The sequence below is a fragment of the Streptopelia decaocto genome (genome assembly GCF_964273445.1).
Source record: "Streptopelia decaocto genome assembly, chromosome: 2".
Taxonomy (NCBI): Eukaryota; Metazoa; Chordata; class Aves; order Columbiformes; family Columbidae; genus Streptopelia; species Streptopelia decaocto.
This window is the reverse complement of record NC_138655.1, coordinates 110,075,354-110,094,034: the sequence shown is the minus strand read 5'-3', so window position 1 is coordinate 110,094,034 and position 18,681 is coordinate 110,075,354. Positions and strand designations below refer to the sequence as shown.

The following is an 18,681-nucleotide window of genomic DNA, read 5'->3' as shown; positions in this document are numbered from 1 at the left end:
AAAAGACATCTAATGAAATGCTTTTGAGAACTTAATATTCTGTGTAACCAACAAATACTTACGTTAATCTTTTCTCAATGGAATGCCTCTGTAAACAGTACCAGCTAAAGACATGCCATTCCATATATGTACACATTTAAAAGAAATTTTAAAAATAACATTAAAAATGCCGCTACTAATTAAAAATGCTGCTACTAAGCAACATTTGCTTGCTTGCATAAAAGAAATACAGTACAATCTTTAAGTGCACGCTTCACTTTTCTTCCTGTCAGGCTACTCCCTAATTCAGTGAAGTTTAAGATATTCAAAAGTGGTTTTATTTCTCATAAGTAATGTGTAGCTCCAGGTCTTATTTTAATATATATCACTCAAATCACACATAAAAATTAGTTTCCTAAAGGTCATTTCTCTGGTGCTCTCACATTAAAAACTATACTTTCAGAAGCATCTTTGCAACAGTGCTTTAAAGATGAGTTCTAATTTCAAGGCGAAGAAACCAAAGTACATAGAAAATTAAGGGCAAAACCACTACGCTAGGCTTTTCAGCCTTTTCAACAATATTACATTTTTAAGTGGCCAAAGAATACTTTAAAGAGTTTCATTCACATCCAAGAGAACTCAGTCCTGCAGCGTATTTAGCATATGGTGTCACAAGGCAGACACTCTAAACATGAGGCACACACGTTTAACAACCACCTTTAAACAATTCGATTGAAGTGACTTACCCAACACCACATGTGAACTGTGTGGCAGATGCAGGAAGAGACTCCTGTCTGGCATTCATCTTCTATAAAAATGAAACCGTGTTTCTGCAACCTCTTACCTCTTTCACTACTTCTCATATTCCGAATCAAATGAATTAAGCATCTGACAGACAACCACCTGGTTGAGAAGGCAAATGCTCTCCTACTCAACAGTTTATCCTGCACCCTTCAGGAACAGAGTATAGCAGAAAGAAATTACTTGATTTAAAAATATCACAGTGCCTACGAATTAGAGGTTTTTCTACAGCAAAGAAAACGGTTGGTGAATTTTCTCACGCTGTGTTGTTCTTATTTATTTATTGTGACATTGTTAGAAATCTAAATTCTGGTGTTGAAAAAGCCTAACCATTTTATTTGGTGTAGTTATAAGATTTCTAATTTAGGTCTCAAACAAAGCTGACACCTTTGGGCTCACAAAACACATGAAGGACTCAAATATATGGCAGCAGGGAAAAGCTTATCTTTTGCATGCACTGTCTGGAGCTCCATTCCAGACTCCAAATTCTCCCCTACCGACCCTTAAAAACCTAGGACAGCAAAGAGCACACCTATGACACTGCAGTCAACTTTCTACCCAAGTCTCTTTGTAAAACAACTAATTCTCTAAAAGTGAGCAGCAGAACTCCCAGGAAAAAAAATACATGTGCAAGAAAGACTACGTTGATATGGTAGACAATAGATTTCTGGAAACTTGTTATCAAACAAGAGTGGATCGTTTTATCAGAAACATTTCCAAACATACTTCAGACTTAGGCAGAGAACCAGTACTGAAAATTTCAGATCAAACTTTAAAATTCTGTAAATGTGTAGGTAAGTGAAAACAAAACATAATAATAAAGAGTGTTGAACTACCTCCCTTAAAATTCTTTTTCTTATCTAAACAATACATGTATATTAAATGTGTGTACAACAAAACCTGTCGTTAATATAAACACACTTTTTTATTTAGAATGCCATTGTATTTCAAGACTTCTCCATCACAATCTATCATTTTAAGACAGGCAGGCCAGCCAAAAATATGGCATAGACACGGACCACATTTTGCTACAGCCAAAATTTATAAAACACTTCGTATTACAATATTTCTCATACCAAAATTCAAGTGCTGTCTCATTTTGAGCCCTTTCTAGAACATCTGGATATAGAACTATCTCATAACACATATAAAGCCTGCATGATTGTGTATAAGTGGGAATCACATATACAAACAGTCTTAGAATTGGATTTTCCATTTCACTTCTTTAAACTATGTTCCATTCCTTAATGCTTTCCACTTGAGAACAGAATCCACTTTCCTAAATTTCCCACAAACCAAAAGCTTGAAAACATTTGTAATTTAGTATAAAAGACCTACTTTTGACAAAATTAAAGGGCTGGGTATGGTTGGTGGTATGGTTTTTTTTCATTGCATAACATTTAAGAGTCGAGGTAAAAAGTTGGCTTGAAACACCAAATCAAAGCTACGCAGTACACATTTTCAACCTAGCAAAACAGGCAGGAATAGAGCTGAATTTCTGTTTCAAAACAGAATTTAAATTTTAGACACCTTAGCGTGGATGTTTCACTTTCAATAAATTGGTGTTTTTAAATGGAAAAACATTTCATCGGAAAATGTCCAACTAGTTTTAGTACTTACTTAGTAGACACATGCAAAATTTAATTCCTCTCTTTCTCTTGTCTGTTAGGAATTATTTCCAGACACATCAGATTACCTCAGGCCTCCATCACTGCTTTTCAGTTGCAGAAAACTCCACATGTAAAAATTCCCTGCAGTATCATGAACGTGAATACAATTCTCTTGACTTGGGACAGCTCTGAGTGTGCCACAAAAGTCTATTTCAACAAAGAATAACAATTAAAACATGATCATATTAAAAAACAACAACAACACAAGCCAACAACATGCATAAGATGATTTAAAAAAAAAAAAAAACACAACATAACACACTTTATATCTTTTGCTGTTTTGTGTGTTCACAGCACTGATTGCAGAAGCTTTTACCAGATGATAGGAAATTTTTGCCAGGGTGTGTTTAAGTGAAATTACTTCCAAACTTAGAGACAATCTGGAGGTTAATAAATAAAAAAAAAAAAAGCTACCACTTTCATAAGTTTCCACAAATAATAAACTTAAAACATCAGATAATTTCCAGCTATCAGATATTTTAATACTTCAATTTACTGTGGGGTTTTTTCTGAGGCATATTCAGAGAAATGGCTAAAGGAACTGTAATGGCCTTCTGGGACAGGAAGACTATGGTTTCTGTAAAAAATGTTAAATTAATTTTTATTGGGATGCAAAGTCAGGGAAGGGTTGTTAAGGGATGGCCTCTTGCCACAGGGTGGAGTTTTGTTTTGGTATCCTTTTAGAGTCTGCAGGTGTTTGGCAGGAGCTGAAATCAGGGCCAGCTGTGATATTTCAGCTCTGATATTTCCCTCCCCATATTTCTCAGAAGTGATGCATCAGGATGATGTCTTACACCTGATGTACTCAACTTGTGTGGTATGACTCTAACTGCTGGGGGGGTGCAGTGGGGGAAAGTACCACTGCATGGCTTTCCTATTTATTTTCAGTTGGCAGCATTCATATAGTAAAATACATCAACATGAATGCATTTAATCCAGTAAAGCATGAGATAACAAACAATTTACTAAACTGCGCATAACATTTCTGGGTTGTTTTGTTGCTTCTTATATATGCCAGACATTTAATTAAAGTAATAACACTGTATAAGAACTGTGAAAGACATTGCATTATGGAAAAAGGAAGAGTAATGTTTTAAAGAAAACGAAAAATCCCTGCAGTCCCCTCACTTAACCAGCAAAGATCCTCATTCTTTCATACTTAGCTGCAGTACAGTGTGTACCTGGTTTGGTTTTGTTTTATCTTTTGGGAGAATTTGAGTAGTTTCTATTAAAAATGGTATTCTCTTTTAAGTTTGTTTTGTTTGGAAAACCTCAAACCACGTTGTATTTCATACACATGTTCCCCAGGGTATGTTAAATGGGACCATACTGAGGTCACTAGTAAGTTTTTAAAATGTTTTAAGAATTCCTTTAATGTTTGTACTATCTTGGCCTGGTTAAAAGAACACATTTTTAAAAAATAGCTTGAAAAAGTCAGACTATAAAAAGGCTTCATTAAAATAGTCTATACTGTACTTTTAAGAGTTTGTAAGAACTTTTACAAACATTCTTTCCTCCCTCTTGTTTTTAAGAAAATTGTTCCCTTAACTAGCAAAACTGCTCCTCTTTCTCTCAGCCTTTTTATCCATACATCCACAAGTACACATATACTTCTATCCACAGGCTGATTTACTTAGCAGTTCAAATGCCTGTGGTATTCACTTTAACTTCACAAATGAATAAAAGATTATTATCAGTGGGAAAAGTGGACATTTCACTCCATTCATGGAAAAAACAGTATCACCTGGCTCCCCAACTTAGTAAAAAATGTCATGTTTTTTGGCAGCTCGCTTGGAGTATGACTGAAACTGTTAATGATATTAACAAAATGTCCTGGGATCAAAAATGTGTTGGTTTATCTCAGCTTATAGAAGTTATACAAACCACTCTTGGCCTTGAGAGTTCTGAGGTCCTTCTAGTTAAAATAAAATAAAATTCGAAAACACAACCCACCTGTAGCTGATTAAGTTTCATTAGACCTTTTTGGTCATCTCCTTTACTTATCTTTCCTATGTCACCGTCTTGCTTCCATTCCCCCCTAGCATTATTCCAACCTCCTCCCAGCATTTCTGGTTTTGCCTGGTACCAGCCCGGTGCACCCTTTGTGACATTATTGACAGCTGAGCTGGCATATGCTTTGATGGTTGTTGATGTCCACACAGTGCATCTTCATCACTAATGGTGCAAGACCGCATTCAAATGAATGATGGTTGCACTACAGATATCAAAAATCCGTAGATGAAATAGGAAGACAAAGGCAACAAAATGAAGTTAAAAAATTGAATTGTGTTCCGATCCAATTCTGCTGGTAGTGCCCCAAATGGAGGAGGTCAGCAAAACCTAGGTACTATCCACTAGAGGTAGAACAGAGTTTCTGTATATTGAAGTATCACAAGTTTGATGTTTTTCTGGAGTCCTTGCAATGGCTGAAAACAAACGACTATGAAAAGCAGATTACTGAGTTACAATAAACTCATTTTACATGACACTGTTTGAACTCGTTATGCAGTATTAGTAAGTAAGGTTATTAAACGCAAGCTGAGTGACATCTTTCCTAGGAATACATTTTCTCATCTAAATGGATCCTGAAAAAAAACACACCATATTATAAAGGGAACACTGTGAAGAATTATTACAAAGGTCTCATACTTAATGACTGGGTTGAGCTTTACACATGAGAAAAATCTTGCTGTGATTACAGTGTGGTGGTGGGTGGTAGTTTCTCCCTGTTACAACTGGCATTTCATAGTGCAGAGGGTACCTGCATTATGGATTCTTGGGTGTTACTAGACTTCTGCCCTACTCTTAAACGTAGTCTCATGGCACTGTCATGCATTTTGAAGTTTCAGAAACTGAAACTGCAGACCAGCTAATGAAAGGGCAAAGTTATACACAAGGATGGGTGTTTATCCCAGATGCATGCTATCTATACAGCAGCAGAAGGATGAGCAAGTGGAGGAAGATCGGGTGAGGTACAACAGCAAAAACTACACTTCAGAAGAAACGTGAAGGAGAAAAGCTTTGCTTGAACTGTCCCCAGGCTTCTAAATCCAAGCTATGGATAAGTGACTCAGGGCAATTAAGTCACCTGTGAAGGTATGAAGTCTTCACCACCAAAATAAAAATTTATGTAGAATTTAGCAAAATATACTTAAGAGGCTGAGTATGCTACTCTCTGAACTGCTGATCTGCTGGATGGTCTCTCAAATATGAAAAGGTGGACTGGGGATTTAATTTTATGTAAGTGATGTAAAGTAAATATCTGTCATAAGAGCAATACCTTAAAATGTCAACACCTTTCCATATTTCAATTAAAAAGAGGATGGAACTGCATCATTCCCCCTCCCGCTTGAACAAAACAATAATTGTGAGAAAATGCTTAAGGGGCAGGCAGCACTAGAAGTGAAACAAATGGATAACATGCAGCATCGCCACAAACACTGACATTTCATTTCCAATAGTGATAAGAACACAGTGTCTGAGGATCACTTATTTTAGCAAAGGGTGTAGAAAGAACAACATTTTCAAGCAGTTTCCTGAGGAAAAAAAGAGATCAGTATGATCCTTTCCAGGAAAATACTTTGAAAAACCTGCCATATGGTGGTATCTAACTGCAAAGCACCACGACGCCTTTTATAGTAATAGCCTGACATATATATATGTAACTATAACACACAATAACAATACATTAAAAATAATATTTAGGTGAATTTTAACAAAAGCAAGGTAACCAAGATAATCTCTTCAATTTGGGAGGTAATGGCCATCCCATGACATACTATGTTTTAAAAAGTCTCCTGCAGAGTGGAACTGACTTCTTAAAATTCACAGCATCAAAAGAAAGCAAAGAATATTTTTCCAATGTTGCCCCAAGTACAGCCAAGTCAACCACATTCTGAGTAAAATAAAGACTCTTCTTGTATATTCTTCAAAGCCTAACCTTAATCCCTGGGAAAGTTATGAAGTGAAAAATTTGGCCCATGCATATTTTACAGCATGGTACTACATCATTTTACGGAGAAAGAGCATATTTATTTAAGAAAATAAAAAACTTCTTTCCTTGCAGTAGCCAAAAAACTATTGTCTTATACCTCTAAAAGTACAATAAACATATTTATAACAAATATATTTATTATGAACACATTCCCTTATGATAGAGATTCTGTTCTTCTTTACCAAAGACTGCAATTGTATTCACAATCCTGACAAACACTTCTTGATAGTAGACATGGGCACATACAGGATTGGCTGCCTCTTTTTCCCCTTATAATGGTCAATTATTTTTCTGGTTACTCTCATTATTATAAATTAAATTAATGAAGATTGATTACACAATAGAATAGCTGTAAAAGATGATGTTACACTATTGAAAAGAGTATAATTCAGGTCTGTGTTGGGCCAGAGGGTGAGAAAATGAGGAAGGATCATAGATTATGCAGATAATATAACTCTAGAGATACTAAAAAAATAAATTGTTTATAGTTAAGTACAGATGCAATTCAGTAAAAGACTTGACATTTAAAATAAATAAATAAAAAGCTGTAATATTCTCAGCCAGGGAATCCATCAGGCCAAGAAAAGGTTAAAATCTTTCTGTGTATGACCTCTGTACTTCATTTTTCTGCTTCCAGTCAAAAAGTTGTCCATTTTTTTCAAACAGTATAGATTATGTACAGATTCTCCATAAAGAAAATCAGTTGCTTGCAGACTGCAAGAAATATACTTTTCTGTGTATTTATGTGACAAAATGCAATTACATAATATATTTCAGTTTCATTCCCTGTTTTACCAGCCATTTTTGAAAGACAGACTCCATCCGTGACATGGAATACCTATGGTTTAATGCATTATAGCAAAACTTGTGTTCCCAATCATACAATTCATTTAAGGATCTATATTTATTTCTTATTATGCCATTTTATTTGCTCAAACTCTATCCACCATATAACTCTCAGATCCCATTTTGAAGCAGCTCAAATCAGGTCTGAGTGGCAGGAAAAGTGATCATTACTCAGCATTTGTAAAACACATGTAATAACGTATAGAAAAGACATAGTGAGAACCAACCTGAGGATCCGAGAATACTTGCTGTATATTGTTGATTGGGCCATATGGAACCCCACTACCTTCAAAGAGCTGCAACCATTCGATCGTTGCTTTTTCAGAAAACCTGAGAGCAAATAAGAAGCATGTGGTTTCAACTTTGTGCTTTCAGATTCCGAAAAAATGTATAGCATGTCTCCTCCCTCTCTCACTGCTTCCATACTCTTCCCCACTGATTTCTTTCCAGGCACTGAATAACACAATGAAAATGTACTACACATGTTCTTCAGAAATGCAAAACCCAAAGACACGGGGGAAAGAACATAACTGAACTGACTTCTATTTCTATCTGATCATCTGAAGCAATCCAGCAATGACATAAAGCTAAATTTATCTTCAGTTTCAAATAAGGATCAATGGGTTTCCTCCAGTCCTTAATTACACTAATGTGCTTCACATTTGTTTTCTTTTACGTACGTATTTAACAACCAAAAGATAGCTATAATGTGGGTACGAGTCTAACATGAGACACTGTTCACTGAAAGCTGATGTAAAGCACCACACTGTTTTTCCTCTATTACATCCAAAACACATGTCAGGATTAACAGCTGCATTTGTTGGTCAGATAGCAACATTGGTTACATATTTATTTGTTGTATGACTGTGTAACCTATCCTAAGGACATCCGGTTCAACATATGTACACTGTGGCTACGCTGGTGAACACAGAACTCCAAGTCCTTATATCCCATACAAAAGCTCAGCTTATTTATTTCTAAGCATTCACCTCCATAACTGGAAGTGCACCTCTCTCATTCCTCTCCTTTGCTTGACACTTCTTTCCTCATCTACCCAACAGAGTTACATAGATGAACAAAAAACACTCTTGAAGCAAGACCAGTCACTGAGAGATGGTGTTTTCTATAGCCATCTGTGATTCTGAATCAAAGGTGAACTTATTTGAAGATAGCATCTTAAATTTCATGAAGGTAAGTAACACAGAAATCTACCAGATGATTATAAATATCTACTTCACGATACGTACAATACTGAAAATAAATTGTGATGTAAAGACCTGAAGAAAATGAAATTAACAGCAACCTTGGTAAGGAACACGCAGTTACTGGTATCCTGTAGCTTCCTTCTAGCATGTTATTATGCAAAACAAATCTTCCAAGTTTCTGACAGTAAGTTAATAGAGATAAAGCCCAAAAGCACAAAACCCCTCAAATCAGTGAAGTCAAGCATTGTAAACTTCTTTTTATACACATGCAGAGACTGGCTGCAAAGTATTTTATGCTACTTTTAGACTAAAGAAAAAACCTCGTGACAGTGACAAGTTACAGTTATATTAAGTATACAGATCCAAGCTTCACAGTATTTCTTCCTGTGCAGGAACAGCTTCCCCAACGTTTGAGGGAATAAAACCTGATACCAAATGCATTTTGCACTCCAAACAAACAGGAAAATGCACAACTTTTGCACTGCTCTTCCTCAGAAACAGAAGCTTTAGTCCTGCTGAATACATATGACGTTAACAAATAATACCAGTAGAAATGAGAGGAGCAATAATACAGAAAAATCAGAATAAAAGACTTTAAATGTGAAAAATGTTATGAAATGAAACATCACTTCTGAAGAAATGAAGCATAATGAAGCTTTACTTCTAAAGAAAACAGATATAAGATTATTGCACTGTTCAATTATAAGCTTCATTGAATGTTAAAGTTATTTCATAGTAAAGATGTAGTCAGCCGTAAAGATAATGCCACTCTCAGACACATCTAGGATCCATCGAATTTAGTACTCTGTTGCTGACCATACCTAGAACCACATACATTGCAGAAAATGGGGGGAAAAAGGTAACTATAGAGAGGTAGATAGTCACCGAGGAAGGAGGCTGCAGCCATTAGGAAAGCAGGATTTTAATTTAAAATATAATTTTATTTCCCTTCAGTACTCTCCGGCAACAATTCTTACAATCTGTATATTCTTGTTGTTCACAGTCTTCTATTACTAAGGTTTGGGGCTCAAACTACTGCATAGTGTAAATATGATTCACACAAAAAACTGTTTCACATCAGGCCACTTCCCTCCCAAGATGCTTCATAATTCATATCCCACTAACTCCCTTTTTATAAAATTAAAGCTTTTTTCAGCTACTACTTTTCCTAACAGCTCAACATCCACCACTATGTCATTTCTAACAGAAATCTATTAGAGGACTTTTGGACTCTGAAGACCATCACTAAGAAATTATTTAATTCTTAATATTCATACCATCATTCCCTTGATCTATTAGTAATGAATAAGCCCTGCTATGTTATGTTCCTCGTACTTCTTTTAATGAAAGAATTTATAAATATCCTCCTGGGTTTAAACACAAAACAAAAGCAACCAAAACACAAAGCCAAAAAAAAACCAACCAAAATTAAACCAAACCAACAAACAAAAAAACCCAAACACACAAACCCATGCAGATTTCAGATTATAAAGGACAGCTTGAAAATGAAGTCTTTTTAATGGGAGTGTCAATTCTCTACATCTGCATAATCAGTACGCTGCTACCTAATGTCACAGCAAATCTGAATCATTTTAAGACATACATTCTTCTTCAGTAATATTATTACAAGTGACTCAATATATACAGTGGAGTGAGTGCATGCTTTGCAAAATTTCTATGGGGTGTATGAATTCCTGAATTTTAGCTTCTGCTTAGACTTTTCTTCCCTTTGTAAGGGACTGAAAGAGAAAACACACACACAATTTTGTAGAAAGTAATTGACGTTCTATTTAAAAAACAGTTGTTTTGAATGTAAGTAACAGTAATAATAGTCTTCCTTATTTATTCAATGGTGATTGGAGAGAATTCCTAAAAGCTTTCAACTCAGGCAAAGATATAAAAATCCTACATTCTGTCACCATCAGCGGAGACACACAGCATTTCCTCCTGAAATTGAAACTCTTGACCTAAATCTGATGTAGAATAGCTTCCTTTATTAGTGGTAAAAATAGGTCGTTGAGAGCATATCGTTAAGCAAACTCTTTAAAAACAAAACAGAACATCACCACTGCCAATAAAGGTCTATTATTTAGATTTTGAGAAAAACAGCATCCTTGGTTCATTCAGCATATTTGGTTCATTCAGCATATTTGGTTCATTCAGTTCTGTTTTATATATTGCAATATCTGTTGTACAGCCTTAATGGAGAAATACTGTTTCAAAAGCTGATGAAAGACAAGACTTCGATAAAAAATGCCTAAAGTTCACCATTCTGATGTCAGCTGCACAGACTTCAATTCTTTTTAAAATTTTTAAAACCACACAAATAAATACCTTAAGATTCTTTATAGCAAAAAGCTGATGTTTAAGTTGCTAGGTATCAAACGATATCATGCTCAGCAATCCAAAATATCAATAAAAGACCTTTGACAAAAACTTCCAAAAGAAGTATCACACAGTATCACAGTATGTTTGGGATTGGAAGGGACCTCAAAAGATCATCTAGTCCAATCCCCCTGCTGGAGCAGGAACACCTAGGTGAGGTCGCACAGGAACATGTCCAGGCGGGTTTTGAATGTCTCCAGAGAAGGAGACTCCACAACTTCCCTGGGCAGCCTGTTCCAGTGCTCTGTCACCCTCACTGAGAAGAAGTTTCTTCTCAAATTTAAGTGGAACCTCTTGTGTTCCAGCTTGATCCCATTACCCCTTGTCCTATCATTGTTTGCCACTGAGAAGAGTCTGGCTCCATCCTCATGGCACTCACCCTTTATATATTTATAAACATTAATAAGGTCCCCCCTTAGTCTCCTCTTCTCCAAACTAAAGAGACCCAGCTCCCTCAGCCTTTCTTCATAAGGGAGGTGCTCCACTCCCTTAATCATCTTCGTTGCCCTACGCTGGACCCTCTCCAGCAGTTCCCTGTCCTTCTTGAACTGAGGGGCCCAGAACTGGACACAATATTCCAGATGTGGTCTCACCAGGGTGGAGTAGAGGGGAAGGAGGACCTCTCTCGATCTACTAACCACCCCCCTTCTAATACACCCCAGGATGCCATTGGCCTTCCTGGCCACAAGGGCACAGTGCTGGCTCATGGTCATCCTGTTGTCCACCAGGACCCCCAGGTCCCTTTCCCCTACACTGCTCTCTAATATGTAATCTCCCAACCTATACTGGAACCTGGGGTTGTTCCTGCCCAGATGCAGGACTCTACACTTGTCCTTGTTAAATTTCATCAGGTTATTCCCTGCCCAGCTCTCCAGCCTGTCCAGGTCCCGCTGGATGGCAGCACAGCCCTCCGGCGTGTCAGCCACTCCTCCTAGCTTGGTGTCATCAGCAAACTTGCTGATAGTACACTCAATTCCCTCGTCCAAGTCGTTAATGAATATATTGAATAATATTGGCCCCAGCACTGACCCTTGGGGCACTCCACTAGATACTGGCCTCCAACTAGACTCCGCACCATTGACTACCACTGTAAAGTAAAAGACTGTAACTGTGCCGTGAAAATTAAAAGCCCTACCAGCAGGAATTTACAAGGCCTGGCCAATCTTTCTCCCTTTAACATTTGATTTAAAACATTTTTCTTTGTTTTGATACTGCCTTCTATAAATATTACAGAATCATAGAATGTCCTGAGCTGGAAGGGACCCACAAGGATCATCGAGTCCAACTCCTGTCCCTGCACATGACAACCCCACAGTTCACACCATGTGTCTGAGGGTGTTGTCCAGTCTCTTCTTGAACACTGTCAGGCTTGGGGCCGTGACACCTCCCTGGGGAGCCTCTTCCAGTGCTTCACCACCCTCTGGGTAAAGAACCTTCTCCTAATGTCCAACCTGAAACTCTCCAGCACATCTTCATGCCATTCCCTCAGGTTCTGTCACTGAAGAGAAGCGCCTGCCCCTTCTCCTCCCCTTGTGAGGAAGCTGTAGCCACCACAAGGTCTCCCCTCACTTTCCTCTTCTCCAGGCTGAACAAGTCAAGTGACTTCAGCCATTCCTCATATGGCTTCCTCTCCAAACCCTTCACTAACATCGTAGCCCTCTTCTGGACACTCTCCAATAGCTTTATATCCTTTTTATCCTGTGGTGCCCAGAACTGCACACAGTGCTCCAGGTGAGGCCACACCAGTGCAGAGCAGAGTGGGACAATCACCTCCCTCACCCGGCTGGCAATGCTGTGCTTGGTGCACCCAGGACACGGTTGCCCCTCTCGGCTCTCAGGGCACACTGCTGGCTCACGTTCAACTTGCTGTCCACCAAAACCCCCCGGTCTCTTTCTGCAGAGCTGCTCTCCAGCATTTCATCCCCCAGTCTGGATGTACAGCCAGGGTCACCATGTCCCTGGTACAAAATCTGGTACTTGCTCTTGTTGAACTTCATGCGACTGGTGACTGCCCAGTTCTTGAACTGTTCAGATCCCTCTGCAGGAGAATCATCCCTTACAATTTCAGTCTCCAAAAATGGAAAGGTACTGTTCCTGCACTGGTGTACCTCACACTCAGATAACTACGTAGCAAAAGGTAACCCTCTAGTGCACACGGGGGAGAGCTAATATCGTCAGTCTCTGGCCTGCAGGACTCCTTTCTGCCAAAACCCGAGACGAGTAAATGCATGAGGTTTGTCCTGGGAAACTCGATGCAAAAGGAGGCGTCAGAAAAATGCAGCAGCTCTGGCCACTGCATGGCCAACAACCAGCAGAGACAGCCACCGAGGCTTCCTAAGACAGAAATCAACCTTAACATCACACCAAACCACCTCAAATCACCAAATAACCAACCTCAACCAAGCTAAACCAACAAACCTAAAACGACCAACCAAAGACAACCAACCGAAACCCAGCTTCAACAGCCCCAAACCCATCAAGCTTGAACAGCCTACAAACACACAACCTGCAAAAAACCTACCTCAAACAAACCACCAGCCTCAACAAAACACTCTAAAACAACTCACAGAAACCCAGCTAAAGCAACCAACTTAAACCACCACTCAAAACAACAACAAGCTCCTAACAAGGCAGAAACAAACAACAAACCTACAAACAACCTAATTAGAACATCATTCAGTGTAAAAAAAGCAACCGGAAACAACCAGCTGTAAACAACCAGCCTCAACCAGCCAACCAACCAGCCTCAAAAAACAGGCCTCAACCAACCTAAACCAGCCTGGAACAAATAACCTCACCCATCCTAAAGAAAAACAGCCTCCACAAACCAACCTAAACCAAATAACTTGAAACAACCTACTTCAAGCAAACAAGCCTGAACTAAGAAACGCTAAACAAACAGCCTCGAACACTGAACATTCAACAACAAACCTCCAACTACCCACAATCAGTGCACAAACAATCGGAATGGAGACGGAGGTGTCAGGGCCACCCAGCAGCTGTGCCCAGTGCACGGCCACCAAACGGCAGGGACAGCCCCTGGACCTCCTGGGCACAGGAACTGCCTCGGGGCAGCACCCTAAAGGCTTCTTCCATAGGGTGCTGGGCGGGGGGCTGGCAGGCGGGGCTGCTGCGGGCGGGGCTGCGGGCGGGGCTGCACACAGGGGCCCCGTCACCACCACGTCACAATGCCAGCACCCGGCAACACAGCGGTCACAATGCCCCGGGCAGGATAAGAAGGAGCAGCCTCCCGTGTCCACTGCCAGAGCTGGCCCGGGGGCAGCCCGCACACATCCCAGAGGAAGCCCTTGAAGAGCTGGTGGAATTCCTTGGCGGGGGCTGAGGGAGGAGAAGACTGGAGGCTGGACGAGGCTGCTGGAGGTTCTCTGCTGCAAGGCTTATCTTTTGGATGGAAACCCTTGTCAGCTGGACAGCAGTGGTAAGACCAAGGGAATATCATCTGGAGGAGCACTGCAGAGCTCGCTGTCCTCATCCCCTGCAGAGCCAGAGGCAGCAGAGGTAAGAAATAGGATGCAGAGATGTTGCCAGGGTCCCAGTGCTTCAGAGCAGCCACCGCTGTCCTGACAGGTATGGGAAAGATTCTTGCGCCCAAGGCGCACTCTCGGAAGTGAGGCCCCTTACCACGACTTCTTTGGCACATTTTGCCAACCTACTTCAACACATCTACCCAAAACCACATTCATACGCTAACCTACTGAAACCACCAACCTAAAAGAACCAATCTAAAACATCCAACCTAAAATAATCTAAATAACCCATATCCAGTGACCTAAACCACGATAAAGCAAACAAGCTCAACCAAATGACCTAAACCAACCTAAAACAACAACAACAAAAGAAAACATCCTAAACAAAAAACAGCTTAGAACATCCCACCTACAACAATCAACCTAAAATACCAGCCTAAACCAAAAAACTAAATAACCTCAACCAAAAATCACCTCAACCAACCAACCCAAACCAGCCAACCCTAACCGCTCAGCCTCCAAGAGCCAGCCTCTAACAAACACCCACAAAACAACCTTCCTCAGAAAAAACTAAAACCACCTAAACACCCTGAACCAAGATACCTCAACCAAAAATCTAAACCAGACTAGGACAACCTACCCCAAAAAACCTTGCTGAAAAAACATCAACCAAACAGCCTAACAGAACTGAAGAAAACCAACCCACCTAAAACAAACAACACAAATCAACTTTCACAAAATGACATCAAACAACCCAAACCAAGCTAAAACGGAAACCTAAACCAAGTAATTTAAGGCCACCAACCTATACCAAACTCAAACAACCTTAAAACAACCTAAACCAACAAGGTTGAAGTGCCTTACAAAACCTACAAGGAACCTAGAAATAACGTAGACGCAACCTCACACAGGATCAAACAACCAACCGCACAAATCAACCCTAAAACAACTAATGGAAACAAAGCGAAAACAACAACTTAAACCAACATTCAAACAAACAAGATTCAAAAAAACACGGTAAAACAAACAAGCTACAAAAAAAATAGAAGAGAGGAACATAGAAGATAGAAACAAGCTACAAAGAACTACACAGAACCTCATCAAGGGTAAAAAAAACAACCAAACCCAACCAGCCAACAAATCTCAAGCAACCAGCCTCAGCCAACCAGCCTCAAACAGCCAGCCTCAAACCACCTAAGCCAAACCACCTAAGCCAAGCTAAACAACCTGAAAGAGGACACCCAGACCAAAAACCTAAACCAAAATCTAGTAGCCAACCCTAAACAACCTGAAAGAAGACACCTAGACCAAAAACCTAAACCAAACTCTAGTAGCCAACCGTGAAGAACCTTCCTGAAACAACATCCACCAAACAGCCTCATAAAAACAAGAACGACCAAAACACCTAAACCAAACAATAGAACTCAGCCTTAAAATGACACCAAACAACCTCAAGCCACCAATTCACCAACCTCAAGCAAGCTAAACCAACAAACCTAAATCCAGCAGCATAAGACAACCAACCAAAACCCAACTTCAACAACCAAGCTTCAAAGGCCTACAAAGAGACAACCTGCAAACACCCTACCTCAAACAACCAGCCTCAAAAGAACACCCTCAAACAACTAACAGAAACTCAGCTAAACCAACCAACTCAAACCAACTGACCTAAAAACAACTCAAACAACCTCATCCAACCAACCCACACATAGCTCAACAGAAACACACCCAACCAAATGACATAAAGCAAACCTCCTTCTAAAACATCCAACCTCAAATAATCTAAATAACCTTAATCCAGTGACTTAAACCACACTAAAGCAAAGAAGCTCAACCAAATGACGTTAACAAATCCAAAACTAACAAAAAAAACCCACCCTGAAAAAAAGAGCTTAAAACATCTCACCTAAAAGAACCAACCTCAAAGAACCAACCTTAAACAATCAGCCTCCAAGAACCAGCCTCTAACAAACACCCTCAGACAACCTTCCTCAGAAAAACTAAAACCACCTAAACACCCTGAACCAAGATACCTCAACCAAAAATCTAAACCAGACTAGGACAACCTACCCCAAAAAACCTTGCTGAAAAAACATCAACCAAACAGCCTAACAGAAACGAGGAAAACCAACCTACCTAAAACAAACAACACAAATCAACCTTCACAAAATGACAAACAAACTACAATGACCAACTTGAAATAACCAAGCTAAACCAAGCTAAAACAGAAACCTAAAACAAGTAACATTAGACCACCAACCTATACCAAACTCAATCAACCTTCAACAGCCTAAACCAACAAGGTTTAAATGCCTTACGAACACACAACCTACAAAGAACCTACACATAACCTAGAAACAACCTCATACAGTGTCAAACAACCAACCACAAAAATTAATCATAAAACAACTAAAGTAAAGAACTAATGTAAACCCAGCCAAAGCAACCAACTTAAACCAATGTTCAAAGCAACAAGCTTCAAACATGGTAGAAAGAAAGAATCTACCAAACTAATTAGAACCTATTTCAGTGTAAAAAAGCAACCAAATACAACAAGCTGTAAACAACCAGCCTCAACCAGCCAACCAACCTCAACCAACCAACCAGCCTCAACCAACCTAAACCAAATGACCTAAGCCAGCCTAGAACAAACAACATCAAGCTAAAACAAAATAGCCTCCACCAACCACCCTAAACTAAACAACCTGAAACAACCAACCCCAACCAAACAAGCCTGAAACAAGAAACAACCTCAAATCACAAACCTTCAAAAAACCTACAAACAATTGGAATGGCAAAGGATTAAGTTCAAAGTGCACCTGATGGATAGAAATCCTACTTCGCTGTTCAGCAAACAGATCCATACCCCTCAGGAGATCAGAAGAACCACCAACCCCTAGCCCAAGGCTATCAGGTCTTTTCAGCTGGACAGAAGTGGTAAGACCAAGGGAATGACTTCTGGAGAGGCACTGTGGAGCTCGCTGTCTTCATCCCCTGCAGAGCCAGGGGCAGCAGTGGTAAGCAATAGGATACACAGACGTTGCCAGGGGTCCCAGTGCTTTGAAGCAGCCCCTGCTGTCCTGACAGGCACAGGAAGGATTCTTGCCCTCAAGTTCAGTCTGGCCAGAGGCATCTGGGCACTCTCAGAAGCCCATGAGATGACTCCAGGTTTAGCGATAATAGGGCTTGGGCAGCTCCTGGGAGGCATGACCGGCCTATGGGACAAGGAGCAAGGTCTGGCTCACATGCTCAGGGAACAGCCGATCGCCAGCATTGGGGTCAGGAAGGAATTTTCCCCCGGGGCAGATTGGCCCTGGTCCCCGGGGGTTTTTTGCCTTCCTCTGCAGCATCGAGCATGACCACTTTGCAGAGCTCCTCTGGGCCCTTTTGGCTTGGTTCCTGCCTGCTGCTCAAGCGCCAGGAAGACGGCCTCTCGTGCCCTGCAGCCGGGAGGAGGAAGCTTCTTGGAGTCCCAGGGTGGGTCCCAAGTGTTCTCCTAGGAATTCCTTCTTGTCCTCTGTACCATTGAGCACAGCCCCTGGCTCTCTCAGGCTTTCTGGCCCAGAGCAACTTTGCAGCAGGAGCCAGCTCTTCTCTTCCCTGGATTCCATTTCCCCAGGGGTTCTGGCTGCTGCAAAACAGCCTGTGCTTGTAAGGGTTCCCAGCTTGCTGCACCATCTGCATCTCCCACTTCTCAGCTCTCCCTGCATGCAACACAAGCACCAGGTAGGAACAAGAGCGCTTTTCATGCAGCCCTAGACAAGTAGCATAGGAACCAAGAAAGTTTTCAAAGGGGTAAAACTCTGCTTGTCATCACTATATGCCATACTTTGGAAAATACCTCACAGTATCACACAGCTCTTCTTCCTTATCTTCTTTTTTTTCTTCTTCTTCCTCACCTTCTTCTTCCTTATCTTCTTCTTTTTTTTCTTCTTCTTCCTCATCTTCTCCTTTTGTGTGTGTTCTGTCCTGATCCTCATTCCTCATATTCTCCCTCTTCAGGACACAGGGACAGCTTGGCCTCTATTTCTGCTGCTGTTCTTGAGTTCTGTAACTTGCCTTTGCCAGCCTGCAAGGGATGTTTCTTCAAGGTAAACTGAAGAATGCATCAGCCTGCTCCTGGCAACACATGGGCATTGTGTTAATGCTCATGAGCATCGGCTTTGTAAACAGAGTCAGTAAATGACATAGAATAATCTACAATAAAAAAAAATATAATCAAATCCTGTTTCCACTCGTATCCTTTGTGTTCTGTGCACTTGAAAGTGTTTCTGGAGCTGAAAACCCCCTGGCATTTCATGTAAATAATATTC

At 40.2% G+C, this 18,681-nt stretch overlaps 1 protein-coding gene across 1 annotated transcript in view; it reads right to left on the bottom strand.

Annotated features, from left to right (window-relative positions):
- SUGCT (succinyl-CoA:glutarate-CoA transferase) overlaps positions 1-18,681 on the bottom strand; it is a gene marked incomplete at both ends in the record, with an annotated part of 354,974 nt that overhangs the window by 195,578 nt on the left and 140,715 nt on the right. The window contains one exon of the mRNA XM_082046307.1: positions 7,518-7,620. Coding sequence (XP_081902433.1) covers positions 7,518-7,620 — 103 coding nt within the window. The remainder of the gene's footprint in view (positions 1-7,517; positions 7,621-18,681) is intronic.